Genomic DNA, 14,667 nt, shown 5'->3' with positions numbered 1-14,667 from the left:
AATTATTTAGAAACATTGTTTTCCTCAGTCTTGTTTTTCCAAGGCTACTTACTAACTAGTTTAGCTTTTTGATCACATGAAATTAAAACGTCTTGATGGACCTCGATGTCTATGGAGGTATAGACCCAAATGGTAGAATATTTTTCCTATTTTTTTTTTTTTTTACAAAGACCACTGATTTCTTAGCTCCAAAGCTGTCTATTATTTTCAACAAGTTACTGTAATTCTAACAGTATTGCTTTCTCCATCATAAGGATCAACACTACACAGTATTCTATAAGTTTTATGGCAGCTATGACCACATTGTGGAATGATCTTCCTAATGAGGCAGTTGAATCGGTGGAAATTTTGAAGTTCAAACTTACAGCGACTGTTTTTATGTTCAACAGGCTGATATGTCTCTTCATAGATTATATATGACTCATTCATTTTAACAATGTTACTGACCTTATGATACATCCTTTATTCATCACTTCTCATATAGTATATTACTGTCTTTCATTATTTCCTTTCCTCACTGGACTATTTTTCCATGTTGGAGCCCTTTATTCATCACTTCTCATATAGTATATTACTGTCTTTCATTATTTCCTTTCCTCACTGGACTATTTTTCCATGTTGGAGCCCTAGGGCCTATAGCATCCTGCTTTTCCAACTACAGTTGTAGGTCAGCCAGTAAAATAAAATATACCAAATCACATGTTAATTATAAAGTTACTCTTCTGTATGACAAGGAGAGATAGGGCACCCTAGAGAAGAGTGCTTAAAAGTTGTTCGCAATGGCAAAGCTTTGCGTCCTCAAGAAGCTGGATCAGGAGAAGGGCGGGAACAAGCGCAAGAAGCAGAAGCCTGGTCCACGGGAATCTTAAGGTAGAAATGGGTCTACAGCTATGAGGAGGCGAAGAACCTCTGCGATGAGAAGGACGTTGAGGGGAGGCGCTCATGGAAGAAGCTTGTCATCTGAAAGAGTGCAAGGGCAAAGGTCTGTAATCTGGGATTCTTGGAGTTGGTTGTCTGTGAGGAGATTCATCCTTCTAGGAAGAAAGAGTCCACCTCTGAGGGACAGCTGAGCTTGCATAGCAACCCCACGAGCATGCTCTGAAGAGCTAAGATGCTCAGCATGAGAACTCCTGAAAGGGCAAGGATAATCCACTCACAACGAAGACTTCCAATTCACGGAGGGACAGGACTGAAGCTCCAGAGAGGCAGATCTAACATCATCCTCTGCAAGCGACAGGGTAACGATCGGAAACTTCTGGCCAGAAACCGAAGGGGCAATGACCTCTGGAAGGTTACTGGAATCAAGAGCTTGCTGCAGTTTCTCCTTCGACGGGGAACCTTGGATGACCAAGGAGGGCCATAGCAACCGAAGAGCACCAGACCTCTGAAACAAAGAAGGATCCCCATGAGGAGGAGGTTTTGCCATTTCACATAGGAGAAATGGATGGACTCCCTTGCCCCAGGACTTCGAGTCATGGCACACCCTTTGCAAGCAAAGCGACAGCCACAAGAGCTCTAGGTGAGTGGTGTTTATTTGTGTACTGATCGCTAGGACCCACTTCTCTTGGAGCACGTACAGTACCATGTTACACGTGCATCCCGAGAAGCGAGCGTGCATTGTAGAGTTAGTCTCTGCTCCGAAGCTAGAAACTGATCGTTCACAAGCCGGTGTATCCCAAACAGGTGCTCGAATACATGCAAGAGTACTTTCAGGTGGTTCACATACTGACTTCTTTGCACTGAAAGCAGAGCGTGCATGCTTGGATGGTAGTGAGCATGGCAACGTCAGGTTGTCTGTAAACGTGTGCTGTCAATGCTCACGAACAATAGAACTAACCAGCACTAACCCCAGGAGGAGTGTGTTTGATATGGGACCCCGTTGGCAATTCCCTGGAAGAAAAGTCTGAGTCTGAGCCAGGGTCGTTATCGTGGTTGGCCATCGGGGAACGAGACCTAGGAGAGGCAACACTGACCTGCTGTACAGGATCTGAAGCCTTCGCCACTGCCTACCTTTGAAGCTTTGGGTCCCCCTACAATTTGGAGACTCAATTCTTCAAAACAATTTTGGCATCCTTCCATTCCCAGGCTCACCCTTGAATGAGATGAGAATGCTAAGATTTGCCCTTGTTGCCCCAGGAAGTTGAAGATGGCTTTGAAGAAGGTGGCACTGCAACACAGGGTACCTCTAAGGATGGAAAAGGAATGATTTCAATCAGTGAGATTTGCCCTTGTTGCCCCAGGAAGTTGAAGATGGCTTTGAAGAAGGTGGCACTGCAACACAGGGTACCTCTAAGGATGGAGAAGGAATGATTTCAATCAGTGAGAGCCAGTAAAACTCGAACGATCAATTCCCTATGGGTCCTAAGGTAAAAGTTGTCACTGGGTGGGAGAGTGACCGGCCGTGAGCGGCACTCCTTAAGGGATAGTTTGATGGGCACCAAACCTAACCTCTCATACTCAGAGTGAACCTCCATTGGTCTAGGGTTCACTCTCAGTGCTTCTTGGTGATGTTGCCCCCTTGAAGTGTGGGCGTCTCTCGACACAGGAGGAGAGAGAGGAATGCCCGAAGGAAAAGGGATAGCCCTACTGGGACCACGAGTTGGCACCGGTACCCCGACGACGCAATCTCGGATCAGACGGAGGAGGGTCAACTTGGTGAATGTACCCTTCACCAAATCAGCCACAATTGGGTTTGTCAATAGTAACCGAGTTTGGAGGATCACAACCTCTGCTCTCAGAATCTCCTGCAGGAGAGTCACGTGAGATACAGCCTGCGCTAATGATCCCCCAAAAGCAAGTCCCTGTGCAGGAGCGTGAACCTGACCAGGCAGATAATGTTGGCCTGTAAAGACTTCCTCTAGATTGCAAATAGGAGATTGCGAGTGATTACGAGCTCCTAGAGGACACAATTGTCACCTTGCTAGCATGTGCCTTGCCAACTACCCGGTGGGATAGATTATACTCACCTGTTCAAGAGAAAGACATAGTAGGGGGTTTGGGGGAGAGTGCAGGTGTTGGGCTTGTCAACCTTCCTGGCGAGCACTGACAAACAGCGCTAACTTGAAGAGTTACAGGCAACTCAGTTCACTGACAACTACTGGAGTCTCATGAAAACCCATTTAAGTAAGCATGCTAGGTTGCAGGACGAGCGTCACTGTCACCTACATCACCTGCAAATTCCACAGAATTGTGATCTGGAGAGCTGAGAGGGATAGGTGTCGAAACATGCAGTCACTTCCACACTGCCAAGGTAATGGAAATCTCTGGCGGAGACAACCACATGCACTTATGAGAGAGGCCATCGAACCCCGAAGGATCAAAGGGCACAGAAGGGGAAGGAAAACTATAGTCTTCTTATTGCTTAGTGGGCTCAGCATGCCCTTTCTCTCCTGGATGAGTGTGCGTTGATGGGGAACTCTGTTGAGAGCCACCCTCCAGAACCTATGATGGGAGAGGAACAGAAGGGGAAGAAGGTTCTGGGGGCAAGAGACCACACAGGAGGGACTCCCTCCTGTCAGCTCTAGAAGGGGAAAGGTCATGACCAGGCCCAGCATGAGCAGAAATCCTTTCCTGATGTACACCAATAGCCAACACCCCCAGTAGCTTATCCATAAAGGGAGGACCCGAGAGTACTGAGGACGGACACAGAATACTCAAAGCATCTTGAGACAAGGTCTCCCCTTGGGAAACTATTCGTTTTGCCTCACTAGGAGAAGGGATAGAGACAGCATAACTCACAGGTTGTTCGAGAGTCAACCGGCTATCACTCGACAGTCCCCAGAGGAGACTAATTCAGCGGAGATAGAGAGGAGGGTATCAGGGGTGAGGGAGAGAGGCCTGGACTTCGACTTTGAGGAAGACCCCAAAGGAAAAGAGTCTCTATTAGATTTTTTCCTCGTCCGGCCATACCGCTCCCACTGCGAGCATAGCCACTCCCTACACTAGGTAAGAAGCCTGCAAGCAGGACAAAAATGGTGAGTTCTGGGACATGAACGTGCAGCCAACCTTGCCTGGCAAACATGCACAGCCACACATGAAAGAAAAAAGGGAAAGTTTTCAATATTTTAGCCAAGTCAGTTAACGTGAATTGAGACATCTTTCCTCAACCAAGGCTGAAATTAAAAGTGAGAAAGGTATGAGTGAGCGGGAGGGATTCCCCCTGCTACCACAGGATAACAATCGGCTGGTAGTAGGTAGACCAGGGCGCCAGCCCCCGTTGAAATACTACCACTAGAGAGTACTGGGTTCCATTGACTGGCCAGACAGTACTACATTGGATCCTTCTCTCTGGTTACGGTTCGTTTTCCCTTTGCCTACACATACAATACACCGAATATTCTGGCCTATTCTTTACTGATTCTCCTCTATCCTCACACACCTGACAACACTGAGATTACTAAACAATTTTTCTTCTCTCAAGGGGTTAAGTACTGCACTGTAATTATTCAGTGGCTAGTTTACTCTTGATAAGGGTAGAAGAGACTCTTTAGCTACGGTAAGCAGCTCTTCTAGGAGAAGGACACTCCAAAATCAAACCATTGTTCTCTAGGCTTGGGTAGTGCCATAACCTGTGTACCATGGTCTTCCACTATCTTAGGTTAGAGTTCTCTTGCTTGAGGATACACTCGGGCATACTATTCTATCTCATTTCTCTTCCTTTTGTTTTGTTAAAGTTTTTATAGTTTATATATGAGATATTTATTTTAATGTTGTTACTGTTCTTAGAATGTTTTTTTTTCTTGTTTCCTTTCCTCACTGGGCTGTTTTCCCTGTTGGAGCCCCTGGTCTTATAGCATCCTGCTTTTCCAACTAGGGTTGCACTTTAGCAAGTAATAATAATAATAAGTTTTTATGGGCGTACATTAGCTAGTGGTTATATCTTCTATTAAATTTCTTATTCCTGATCTAAATATTATTCTTTGGCACCGTCGTTCAATTAGTTCATTATACATGTTGCATAAGATTTTTCATAACTCAGACCATCCTTTACATTCAGACCTCCCTGGACAATTCTATCCTGTTCGTAATACTAGGCAGGCAGCTAATTCTAATAGCCAAGCCTTCTCCATCATGAGGCTCAATACTACACAGTATTCTAGAAGTTTTATTCCAGCTGTTACCAAGTTGTGGAATTATCTTATAATTGGGTAGTTGAATCAGTAGAACTTCAAAAGTTCAAATTTGGAGCAAATGTTTTTATGTTAACCAGGGTGACATGAGTCTTTTTATTGTTTATATATGACATATCTGTTTTTGACATTGTCAATAGTTTACAGTATATAAGACATATCTGTTTTGACGCTGTTACTGTTTTTAGAATGATATATTTTTAATTCATTCTCATCATTTATTTATTTCCCTATTTCCTTTCCTCACTGGGCTATTTTTCTCTGTTGGAGCCCTTGGGCTTATAGCATCTTGCTTTTCCACCTAGGATTGTAGCTTGGCTAGTAGTAGTAATAATAATAATAATAATAATAATAATAATAATAATAATAATAAAGAATGTAAGGTTTGTATATAGTGTAGGAACAAGTAGGATTTGTATTCTGCGTAGGAAGAGAACTAAAATATGTACTGCTCATTTACAAGATTACAACCAAGTTAATCAAATTAGGCTTTCATCCAATCATAAATAATACTGAGAAAATGATAACCTACTTACCCATTAGAAAACTCTGCTTTAGCCTCAAATTTTTGGTGATGGTAAGAAAAACAAACATTTCGCTTTGGTTTGTAAAATACGGGTCTCCTAAATGATCTCCTATAAACGTTCAATAAGAGGCATCCCACTCTTCTAGAATGTAGCATCACAAAAAAATTTGTTATGCTTTGTAAGGAGTTTGTATTTGCTAATTTGAAATCCACTCTTGAATCCCTTTTTTACATCAGTTTACACCTGAAATTAGAAATATAATATCAGTTACCTGTGCTTCGTTGACATGAACTATCATAGTCACAGTTATCAAGTAAATACAGCATAATACAGTACTACAGTATTGTACCCTTCTTAACCCTTTTACCCCCAAAGGACGTACAGGTACATTTCACAAAAGCCTTCCCTTTACCCCCATGGACATACCGGTACGTCCTTGCAAAAAATGCTATAAAAATATTTTTTTCATATTTTTGATAGTTTTTGAGAAAATTCAGGAATTTTCCAAGAGAATGAGACTAACCTGACCTCTCTATGACAAAAATTAAGGCTGTTAGAGCAATTTAAAAAAAATATACTGCAAAATGTGCTGGGTAAAAAATAACCCCCTGGGGGTTAAGGGTTGGAAATTTCCAAATAGCCTAGGGGTAAAAGGGTTAACAGGCAGCTAAAGTACTGGATTGGGTTATCAAGTACAGTGGTCATCCACCTTAGTTGAGGGTAAATGAATTAATTCACATATCAAAATTGCCATGTATGTCAGGTATATACAAATCATAAAATAAGAGAATATAACAAATTTCAAAATCAATTTGCATTTTTCTGGGTATACAAAATTGAGACCTTTAAAATAGGGATACAATATACTTTCTACAACACTGAGACAGCCATTAAAAAGTTAAACAGGTACAGTAGTTGGTTAATGTCAGGCAATGTGAAGGGAAAATTCCACCTACCTCTCTTCTCAGAAGACACATTTGTACTAAGGCCTAGGATTGAGAGGTGTGGTCAAGGTAGGAAAGACAATTAAAAGGACCTAGGAAAAATGTTATTTTCATTAGTAAAATAAATTTTTGAATATACTTACCCGATGATCATGTAGCTGTCAACTCTGTTGCCCGACAGAAATCTACGGTCGGGATACGCCAGCGATCGCTATACAGGTGGGGGTGTACACAACAGCGCCATCTGTGAGCAGGTACTCAAGTACTTCTTGTCAACAAGAACTCAATTTTCTCCTCGGTCCACTGGTTCTCTATGGGGAGGAAGGGCGGGTCCTTAAATTCATGATCATCGGGTAAGTATATTCAAAAATTTATTTTACTAATGAAAATAACATTTTTCAATATTAATCTTACCCGATGATCATGTAGCTGATTCACACCCAGGGTGGTGGGTGGAGACCAGCATACATGTTAACAAAGAAGCTAAGTATCCCGTATCTTATTTTAGCCGTTATTCAAAATAACAAACATAAAATAAATAAGTACCTGGTAAGGAAGTCGACTTGAACCATTACTCTGCTTTTTTTAAGTACGTCTTCCTTACTGAGCCTAGCGATCCTCTTAGGATGCTGAGCGACTCCTAGGTGCTGAAGTATTAAGGGCTGCAACCCATACTAAAGGACCTCATCACAACCTCTAATCTAGGCGCTTCTCAAGAAAGAATTTGACCACCCGCCAAATCAACCAGGATGCGGAAGGTTTCTTAGCCTTCCGGACAACCCAGAAATATTTCAAGAGAAAGATTAAAAAGGTTCTGGAATTAGGGAATTGTAGTGGTGGAGCCCCCACCACTACTGCACTCGTTGCTACGAATGGTCCCAGAGTGTAGCAGTTCTCGTAAAGAGACTGGACATTCTTAAGATAAAAGACGCGAACACTGATTAGCTTTTCCAAAAGGTTGCGTCGAAAATATTTTGCAGAGATCTATTTTATTAAAAGGTCACGGAAGTTGTGATAGCTCTAACTTCGTGTGTCCTTACCTTCAGCCAAGCTTGGTCTTCCTCATTCAGGAGGGAATGAGCTTCTCGTATTAACAGTCTGAAAATAATAGGATAAAGAATTCTCTGACATAGGCAAAGATGAATTCTTAACTGAACACCATAAAGCTTCAGACGGGCCTCATAAAGGTTATTAAAAAAAAGAACTTAAGAGCTCTACAGGACATAATACTCTTTCTAGTTCCTTTCCAACCATATCGATAAGTTTGGAATAACGAACGATATTGGTCAAGGCCGAGAAGGCAGCTCGTGTTTGGCTAGAAAACGGATTTTGAGCGAAGCGAAAAATCTATTTTTGGGTGAGATAGCCATGGCGTCCTGATGGAAGGTTCCTTTTTGGTAGCTTCCTTGGGTATAAGACTACTAAGATATTCCCAGAGAATTTAACCACAGGTTATCACAGAATTCTAACTTCTGGAGCGAGTATCTCAAAGGTTTCCCTTTAAGACATCGTATATCAACAGGGGACGCATGTCTGAACGCGCCACATAGCTATCTTCACCCCGAACAGAGTTAATGCTTCGGTGTGTAAGGGTTGAGAATAGCTGGGAGCCGCTCCACAGCCAATCTCACTCGTGGCTACTACTGATACTCGAGACGTAAACAAACGGGCGCCATTGCTCTAATGACGTCACGCCCGTCTTCATCCTGAAGCCAGTTGCTGCCCATCACCATGATACAGTAGAACAGGGTGGGATCTAAAACTGGACGAAGTAGCAGGGAGGGTCCATCAGGACGCCATGGCTATCTCACCCAAAAATAGATTTTTCGCTTCGCTCAAAATCCGTTTTTTGGGCTCAAGCCATGGCGTCCTGATGGAAGAGTACCAGAGAATCAATGTATCGTGGTAGATTTTCCCCTAATAGTAAGTGCCAAGGCATTGACAAAACAGCATAGTAATCTTTGATAAAGAACCATAGGGAAGAAGCATCCTGCCCCCCTTGGCAGTGAAGTTCCCATGGGCTATGCCGACGTCAAAGTGGTATTGAAGGGCTATTCATCCTGATAGAAGAACTTGAAGAACTTGGAGATGAAGCTGAATGTTTGGTATTTGTATAGGAACATTCTGAAAATTAGACCAGTGGTGGTTGGGCACTGTGTATTGAGAGTGATGGTTCATCTCCCGGGTATCAAAAGTAAGTATTCGTGTTGGAACCTTACATAATCAGAGTGAATATAAATTAAGAGTAAGCATCTTAATTTCTTCATAACCATAAGGAAAAGGGGGGATAATAAAACTATGACAGGCATGTATTTCATAGTAAGTAGGAGCTGATTGAGACGCACAGGTAATAAAATAGAAATTTTATTTCACAAATGCAGAAATTAAATAATTTACAGCAATAAGTAAAGTTCATTTACAGTAATTATAATGTACATAGAAATAAAGGCTTGCTCTTGAATCTGAAAAGGAATTTCAAGATTATTAGTAGGTACTCGTTCTCGAGGAACGCAAGTCTTTGATTAAAAACACATCATGCTCAGGGCATGCGGCACTTGTGTGACAACTATGACATTTCACCTGGGATAAGAACAGTTATAAAAGCACTAAGTGTTTTTCGACATCACTATGAATCGCTCGAGGGTCAACATAGGCACCCGAAGAGTTAGAGTCCCAAGTAACTCACTGTTCTACGCAGAGTTAGGTGCAGGTTTCATAACACTACCTGCGGCTACCACAAAATGTTTGACTTCGTGCACTTGTTTCGCATAATGTTTAAAGAAAACTCGCGAGGACTTCCAGCCCGTGAAGTTTTTAAGGCTTTCAAAGTCCATGCTCTGAAAGAAATTCAGAGATGATGCCACTTTTCTAGGATCATGACCAGCGGGTGTACTGTTCGGATCCGCTCTGCGAATGAAGTAGGTGATTTTCGCTCTTAATTGTTTCAGTGACAGGTCGCTGCCCGATGTTTCTCCTTTGAAGAGTTGGCCTCCACCAAAGTTTGAAGTTCTGCGAAGATAGACCTTGAGGCTCTCTACTGGACATAGAGAGGCATCCTCCTTCAGGGGGCATATTCTCCAAGGGCCCCATCTTTTGGTGGGTAATTCATTTTTAGCAAGAAACGTCGGATCAGGGGAGAGGGTAACTTCTCCTGTATCGGTAAACAGGATGTGTCCTTCTTCTCTTGATAATGCCACTATTTCGCTGACTCGAGCTCCTGAAGCGAGAGCAAAGAGAAATATAACTTTCTGAGTCAGATCCTTGATAGGGCATGAATCATTGTCCAAGTTGGAGGCGAAATGGAGTACCTTGTCTAGTGACCAGGAGATCGGTTTCGGTGGGGGTGCTGGGCGTAGGCGAGCACATGCTTTCGGTAGTTTGTTGAAGATGTCGCTGGACAGATCAATTTGGAAAGCATATAGAATTGGTCTAGTCAAGGCCGATTTGCAGGTTGATATCGTATTGGCTGCTAATCCCTGTCCATGAAGGTGAATAAAGAAGGACATGCAGAAATCAATCGTGATTTCTTTAGGATTTTTTGTCTTGACAAAGGAGACCCATTTCCTCCAGGATGATTCATATTGCCGTCTTGTGGATTCGGTCTTGTATTCCTCTAGGAAGTCCAGACTTTTCTTCGAGATCCCAAACCTCTTCTTTACGGCTAGGGAGAGAAAATCATGAGATGAAGGTCCTTGATTTTCGATGATGAAGCGAAGACAGTCGACTTCTGTACTTGTTGAGAGAGAACTGGGCCCGGGAGAGGGATCAGCTTGGGCTGCAGCTCCAGGACCAGGGGGGTACCAGTTGCTCCGAGGCCACTTGGGAGCCACTAGGGCCGCTGTCCCTTTGAAGGTTCTCAGTTTGGAGAGGACTTTCAACAGAAGGTTGGTGGGGGGAACAGGTAGATCTTGGACCATCTGTTCCAGTCCAGTGACATGGCATCCACTGCTTCTGCTTTGGGGTCCTCGTACGGGGCCACATACCGAGGAAGTTGATTGTTGTCGCTCGTTGCAAAGAGATCTATCTGAAGTTCTGGGACTTGGTGAGAGATGAAGGAGAACGATCTTGCGTCTAGAGACCATTCCGACTCTATCGGGTTTGTCCGAGATAGAGCATCCGCTGTCACGTTGCGGAATCCTTGTAGGTGAACTGCAGACAGGTGCCACTTCTTCTTCTCTGCCAGACGGAAGATTGGGAGAAGCACCTGATTTATCTGGGGCGATCTTGAGCCTTGGCGATTGAGACAACGAACTACCACCGAGTTGTCTAGGGTTAGACGGATGTGGATCGAGGGCGGCGGGGATAACTTCTTCAGGGTTAGAAGGACCGCCATGGCCTCCAAGATGTTTATGTGGAACGTCTTGAACAGGGGAGACCAGGTGCCTTGAGCCTGTTTTTGGTGGGAGTGACCTCCCCAACCCTCCAGCGAAGCATCCGTGTGGATGTTGAGTGATGGAGGAGGGTGTTGGAGAGGAATGGACCTTTTCAGGGCCTTTTCTTCTGACCACGGCTTTAGGAGAAGTCGCAGTCTGTTTGGAAGCCGTCTCTTGAGGTCTCTTCGAGCGATGGATGCCGAACGTCTCCAGACTCCCGCGGCATCCTTTAGCTGTGCGCGAAGCACTGGGTTTGTCACTGAGGCGAACTGTAGAGAGCCTAGAACTCGTTCCTGCTGGCGTCTTGAAATGCGTTTGGATTTCAGCAGTCGCTTGACAGACCCTGCTATTTCCTTCCTTTTCTTCTGGGGGATGGAAAGGCGGTGTGACTGAAGGTTCCAGTGGATTCCCAACCACTGGAACTTCTGAGCTGGAGAGAGGCGAGATTTTTTCTCGTTGATCTTGAATCCCAGGTGTTCTAGGTACTGGGTGACTTCGTTGCAAGATTTTGCACAATCTTCGGGCGATGGAGCCCAGACTAGCCAGTCGTCGAGGTAGGCCATCACCTGGACGTTTCGTAGGCGGAGTTGTTGTACTATGGCATCCGCCAGTTTTGTGAAGATCCGAGGGGCCACGTTGAGGCCGAAGGGCATGGCCCGGAAGGCGTAGCTTTTCCTTTGGAGTCGAAATCCTAGGTAGGAGGAAGCGTGATGGTTCATTGGAACGTGCCAGTAGGCATCCGCCAGGTCTATGGAGACCGTGTAGGAACCTCGAGGCAGAAGGGTCCTTATTTGTTGAAGCGTCAGCATCTTGAACTTGTCGTTCGCTATGAACTTGTTGAGGGGGGATAAGTCCAGAATGACTCTGAGTTTGTCTGAGTCTTTCTTGGGGACACAAAACAGTCTCCCTTGGAACCTGGTGGACTTTACCTTCCTTATCACCTTCTTGTTCAAGAGATCTAGGACATATTCTTCCAGAAGGGGGGTTGATTGTTGGAAGAATTGCTGGAAGATTGGGGGTGGTTGAGTCCAACTCCAGCCTAGACCCTTCTTGACGATGCTGTGTGCCCAGGGATCGAAGGTCCAACGATCCTGGAATTGGCGGAGTCTTCCTCCCACCGGAAGCACTTCATTGCTTCTGGTGTCCCGAGGGCTTGCTGCCTCGGCCGCTAGCTCCCTTTCCTCCTCTGCCTCTGGAGGGACGGCGAGAGGCGTCTTTGCTTGCACCCCTGTATGAGCCTCTACCTTTGGCACGAAAGGTAGTTGACTGTTGCTCGAAAGCAGGGGTGAAGACCGGTGACTGTGACAACACCGGTTGGGGGACCAATTGAAAGGTCTGTTGTGGTTGGGCAACCACTTGGGAGGTAGCGGGTCCCGGAAACTGACGTCTTTGTTGACGTTGCTGGGGTTTCTGTTTTTGGGATTTCCTCTTAGGTTGAGGTCCGTCGTCCTGAGAGGGTTTCCTTTTCCTGGACATGCCCCACTTGTGGAGAAGGTTCCTATTCTCCGTGGCGGCTCTGTCGGTGATTTCCTTCACAAGGTCAGAAGGAAAGAGGGGTTTTCCCCAGATGTTGGAGGAAATCAGCCTCCGGGGTTCGTGTTTCACGGTGGCACCTGCAAACACGAATTCACGACAGGCTCTTCGAGCCTTTATGAAGTGGTACAAGTCCTTCATTACGGTCATCAAGTGGGATTTGGAGAGTACCATGTAGTGGTCTGGTACTCTGGTGTCACAGGCCATAACTTCGAGTTGGACTTGATGAGATAGGGATGCTGCAAGCCTCTCCTTCGTATCTTGTTCCCGACGAAGGAGGTGATCGTTGAGCTTAGGGAGGTCTTCATTAAACTGACGTCCGGCGACGTCAGGATCGAGCCTTCCCACGACGAAAGTATGTTGGACATCTTTCCAGTGTCGAGCGTCAGGGGGAGTAACTATGGAGAAGGGTCTGCACTCCTCCAATGCAGGGCAGGCTTTCCCTTCATCCGCAGCTTTAAGGCATGCAGCTAAGGCCTTTTCCAAGAATGGAAGAACCGCACTTTCAGGTGCGACATAAGTAGGGTGCTTCTTGCTCAGGGCCGGAAGCTTAGAGCAGGTAAAGCCTCTACTCTTGAATGCGGCGGCTAGCATAGCCTGGGCCTTTGCGAGATCGAACACTATCTCTTCCTTAGGTTCGGTCTCTTCCTTCGAGGCAGGTTCGGAACGAAGACGGACGTAACAGTCCGGGTAGGCCTCAAAGTTTGGGAAGAACTCCACGTCTTCCAAAGGGACCGTGCCGATCTTATCACTGACGAAGATCCTGCCGGTCGCAATAACCATATGCTCAGCATACCTCCACGGGTTGGCATGTGAGCAAGCGGGGAGATCCTTAACCGAAATCCTCTTCGGTTCTCTGGATCCCATCATGGACCTGATGAACTCCTGGTTCTCCTTCAACCTGTCGTCCATGACGGCTCTAATCAGTCGGATCATTTCTTGAGAAGAAGAAGAAGGATCCGGGGTCGAGGAGGTAGACGGAATAGACATTTCCGACGGTGTAGGAGTAGGAGTGGGGATGGAAGGAGGAGCAACCTCTTGCTCCGACTCGGCGTATTCCACCTTGTCTTCTTCATCTTCGGCTCCTTGAGCCATAAGCGTTTTCTCCGTGTCTTCCGAGACATCCGATATCTGTTCGTCATCTTCGGAATCCAAACGGCACTCGTGCATGGACTGAGCCATGACTAAATCAGGTTCCACTGTAATTTGGACAGTGGGGATCACGTCTTTGGGTATCACTGAATCAGGGGAAGCCTTAGGGAACAAAAGTGACCTCAATTCTTCGGTGGCCAGGTAAGGTCCGGTGGCATTTTTCTGGAAGCCACGCACCCACTTGCGTAGCTTTTCACGAGAAATGTCTCTGACCTCCGCTGAGGGAGGGTTATGGAAGGCTTCAACTAGGTGAGCCTGACAGACCGTACAGTTCAGTGGATTCCAAAACTTCAGATCCCCTTTCTTGTCTGCACAAGGGGCGTGAGTCCTGCAAGCCGTATGCCCGTAAAACTGCGGGCGTTTCACAGCGCAGAAGGCGAAATCACACTTCATCTGCTCCTCCTGTGGAAGAAAGAGAAAATGAGTATGGGGGAGTCATAAGAATGGCTCTTAAACTAAGTTAATATTAATTATTAATTTTAACTTAAAGAAGGGTGTGATGCATAGAGATTGAAATAGTAAAGGAGAACATACTCCATGCATCTCGCCCGGCTGGTTACCGTAAGCTTGGTCCTTGGATAATCCGAGCGACCGAAGGCACCGGATAGAGTTCCTTAGAGTTCCATAGGGTAATGGAATTCCGTGGAAAAAACCCAAGGGTAATATTGGGACCGAGATCATTCGGTCCCAAGCTAGGGGCTAGAAGGCCTCCTTTTAAGGTAACTGCTTCCGGCAACCAGCCGTGCTAAGATGCACGCAGCATGCTGGAATTTAGAAGAATGCAAAGAGACAGCATGATCACTAACAGAACAGTACCAAGGTACTGATCTTACTAGTAGAAACAGCCTATCTGTTTGCGGTATAGGGCTATCATTGTCATATGATAGCTAGAAGAAGGGGGTGCAAGTATTCTTGACGCCTCCGGGGGTTTCCGGCAAGCCGCCGGCATGCCGGAGTTCGCTCCAGCAGAGTTTCTGGCATTAGGACAGACAATGTTTAAAGTCAATCA

General features: G+C 45.4%; 1 protein-coding gene across 1 annotated transcript in view; it reads right to left on the bottom strand.

The window, feature by feature from the left end:
* The window catches only part of PNPase (polyribonucleotide nucleotidyltransferase 1), a 185,568-nt gene that overhangs the window by 105,177 nt on the left and 65,724 nt on the right, over positions 1 to 14,667 (bottom strand). Inside the window, exon 3 of the mRNA XM_068386971.1 lies at positions 5,666 to 5,899. Coding sequence (XP_068243072.1) covers positions 5,666 to 5,811 — 146 coding nt within the window. The 5' untranslated portion in view covers positions 5,812 to 5,899. The remainder of the gene's footprint in view (positions 1 to 5,665; positions 5,900 to 14,667) is intronic.

Source organism: Palaemon carinicauda, chromosome 14 (assembly GCF_036898095.1).
Source record: "Palaemon carinicauda isolate YSFRI2023 chromosome 14, ASM3689809v2, whole genome shotgun sequence".
Taxonomy (NCBI): domain Eukaryota; kingdom Metazoa; phylum Arthropoda; class Malacostraca; order Decapoda; family Palaemonidae; genus Palaemon; species Palaemon carinicauda.
The sequence above is the reverse complement of the archived record's forward strand: the minus strand, read 5'-3'. Positions and strand labels throughout refer to the sequence as shown.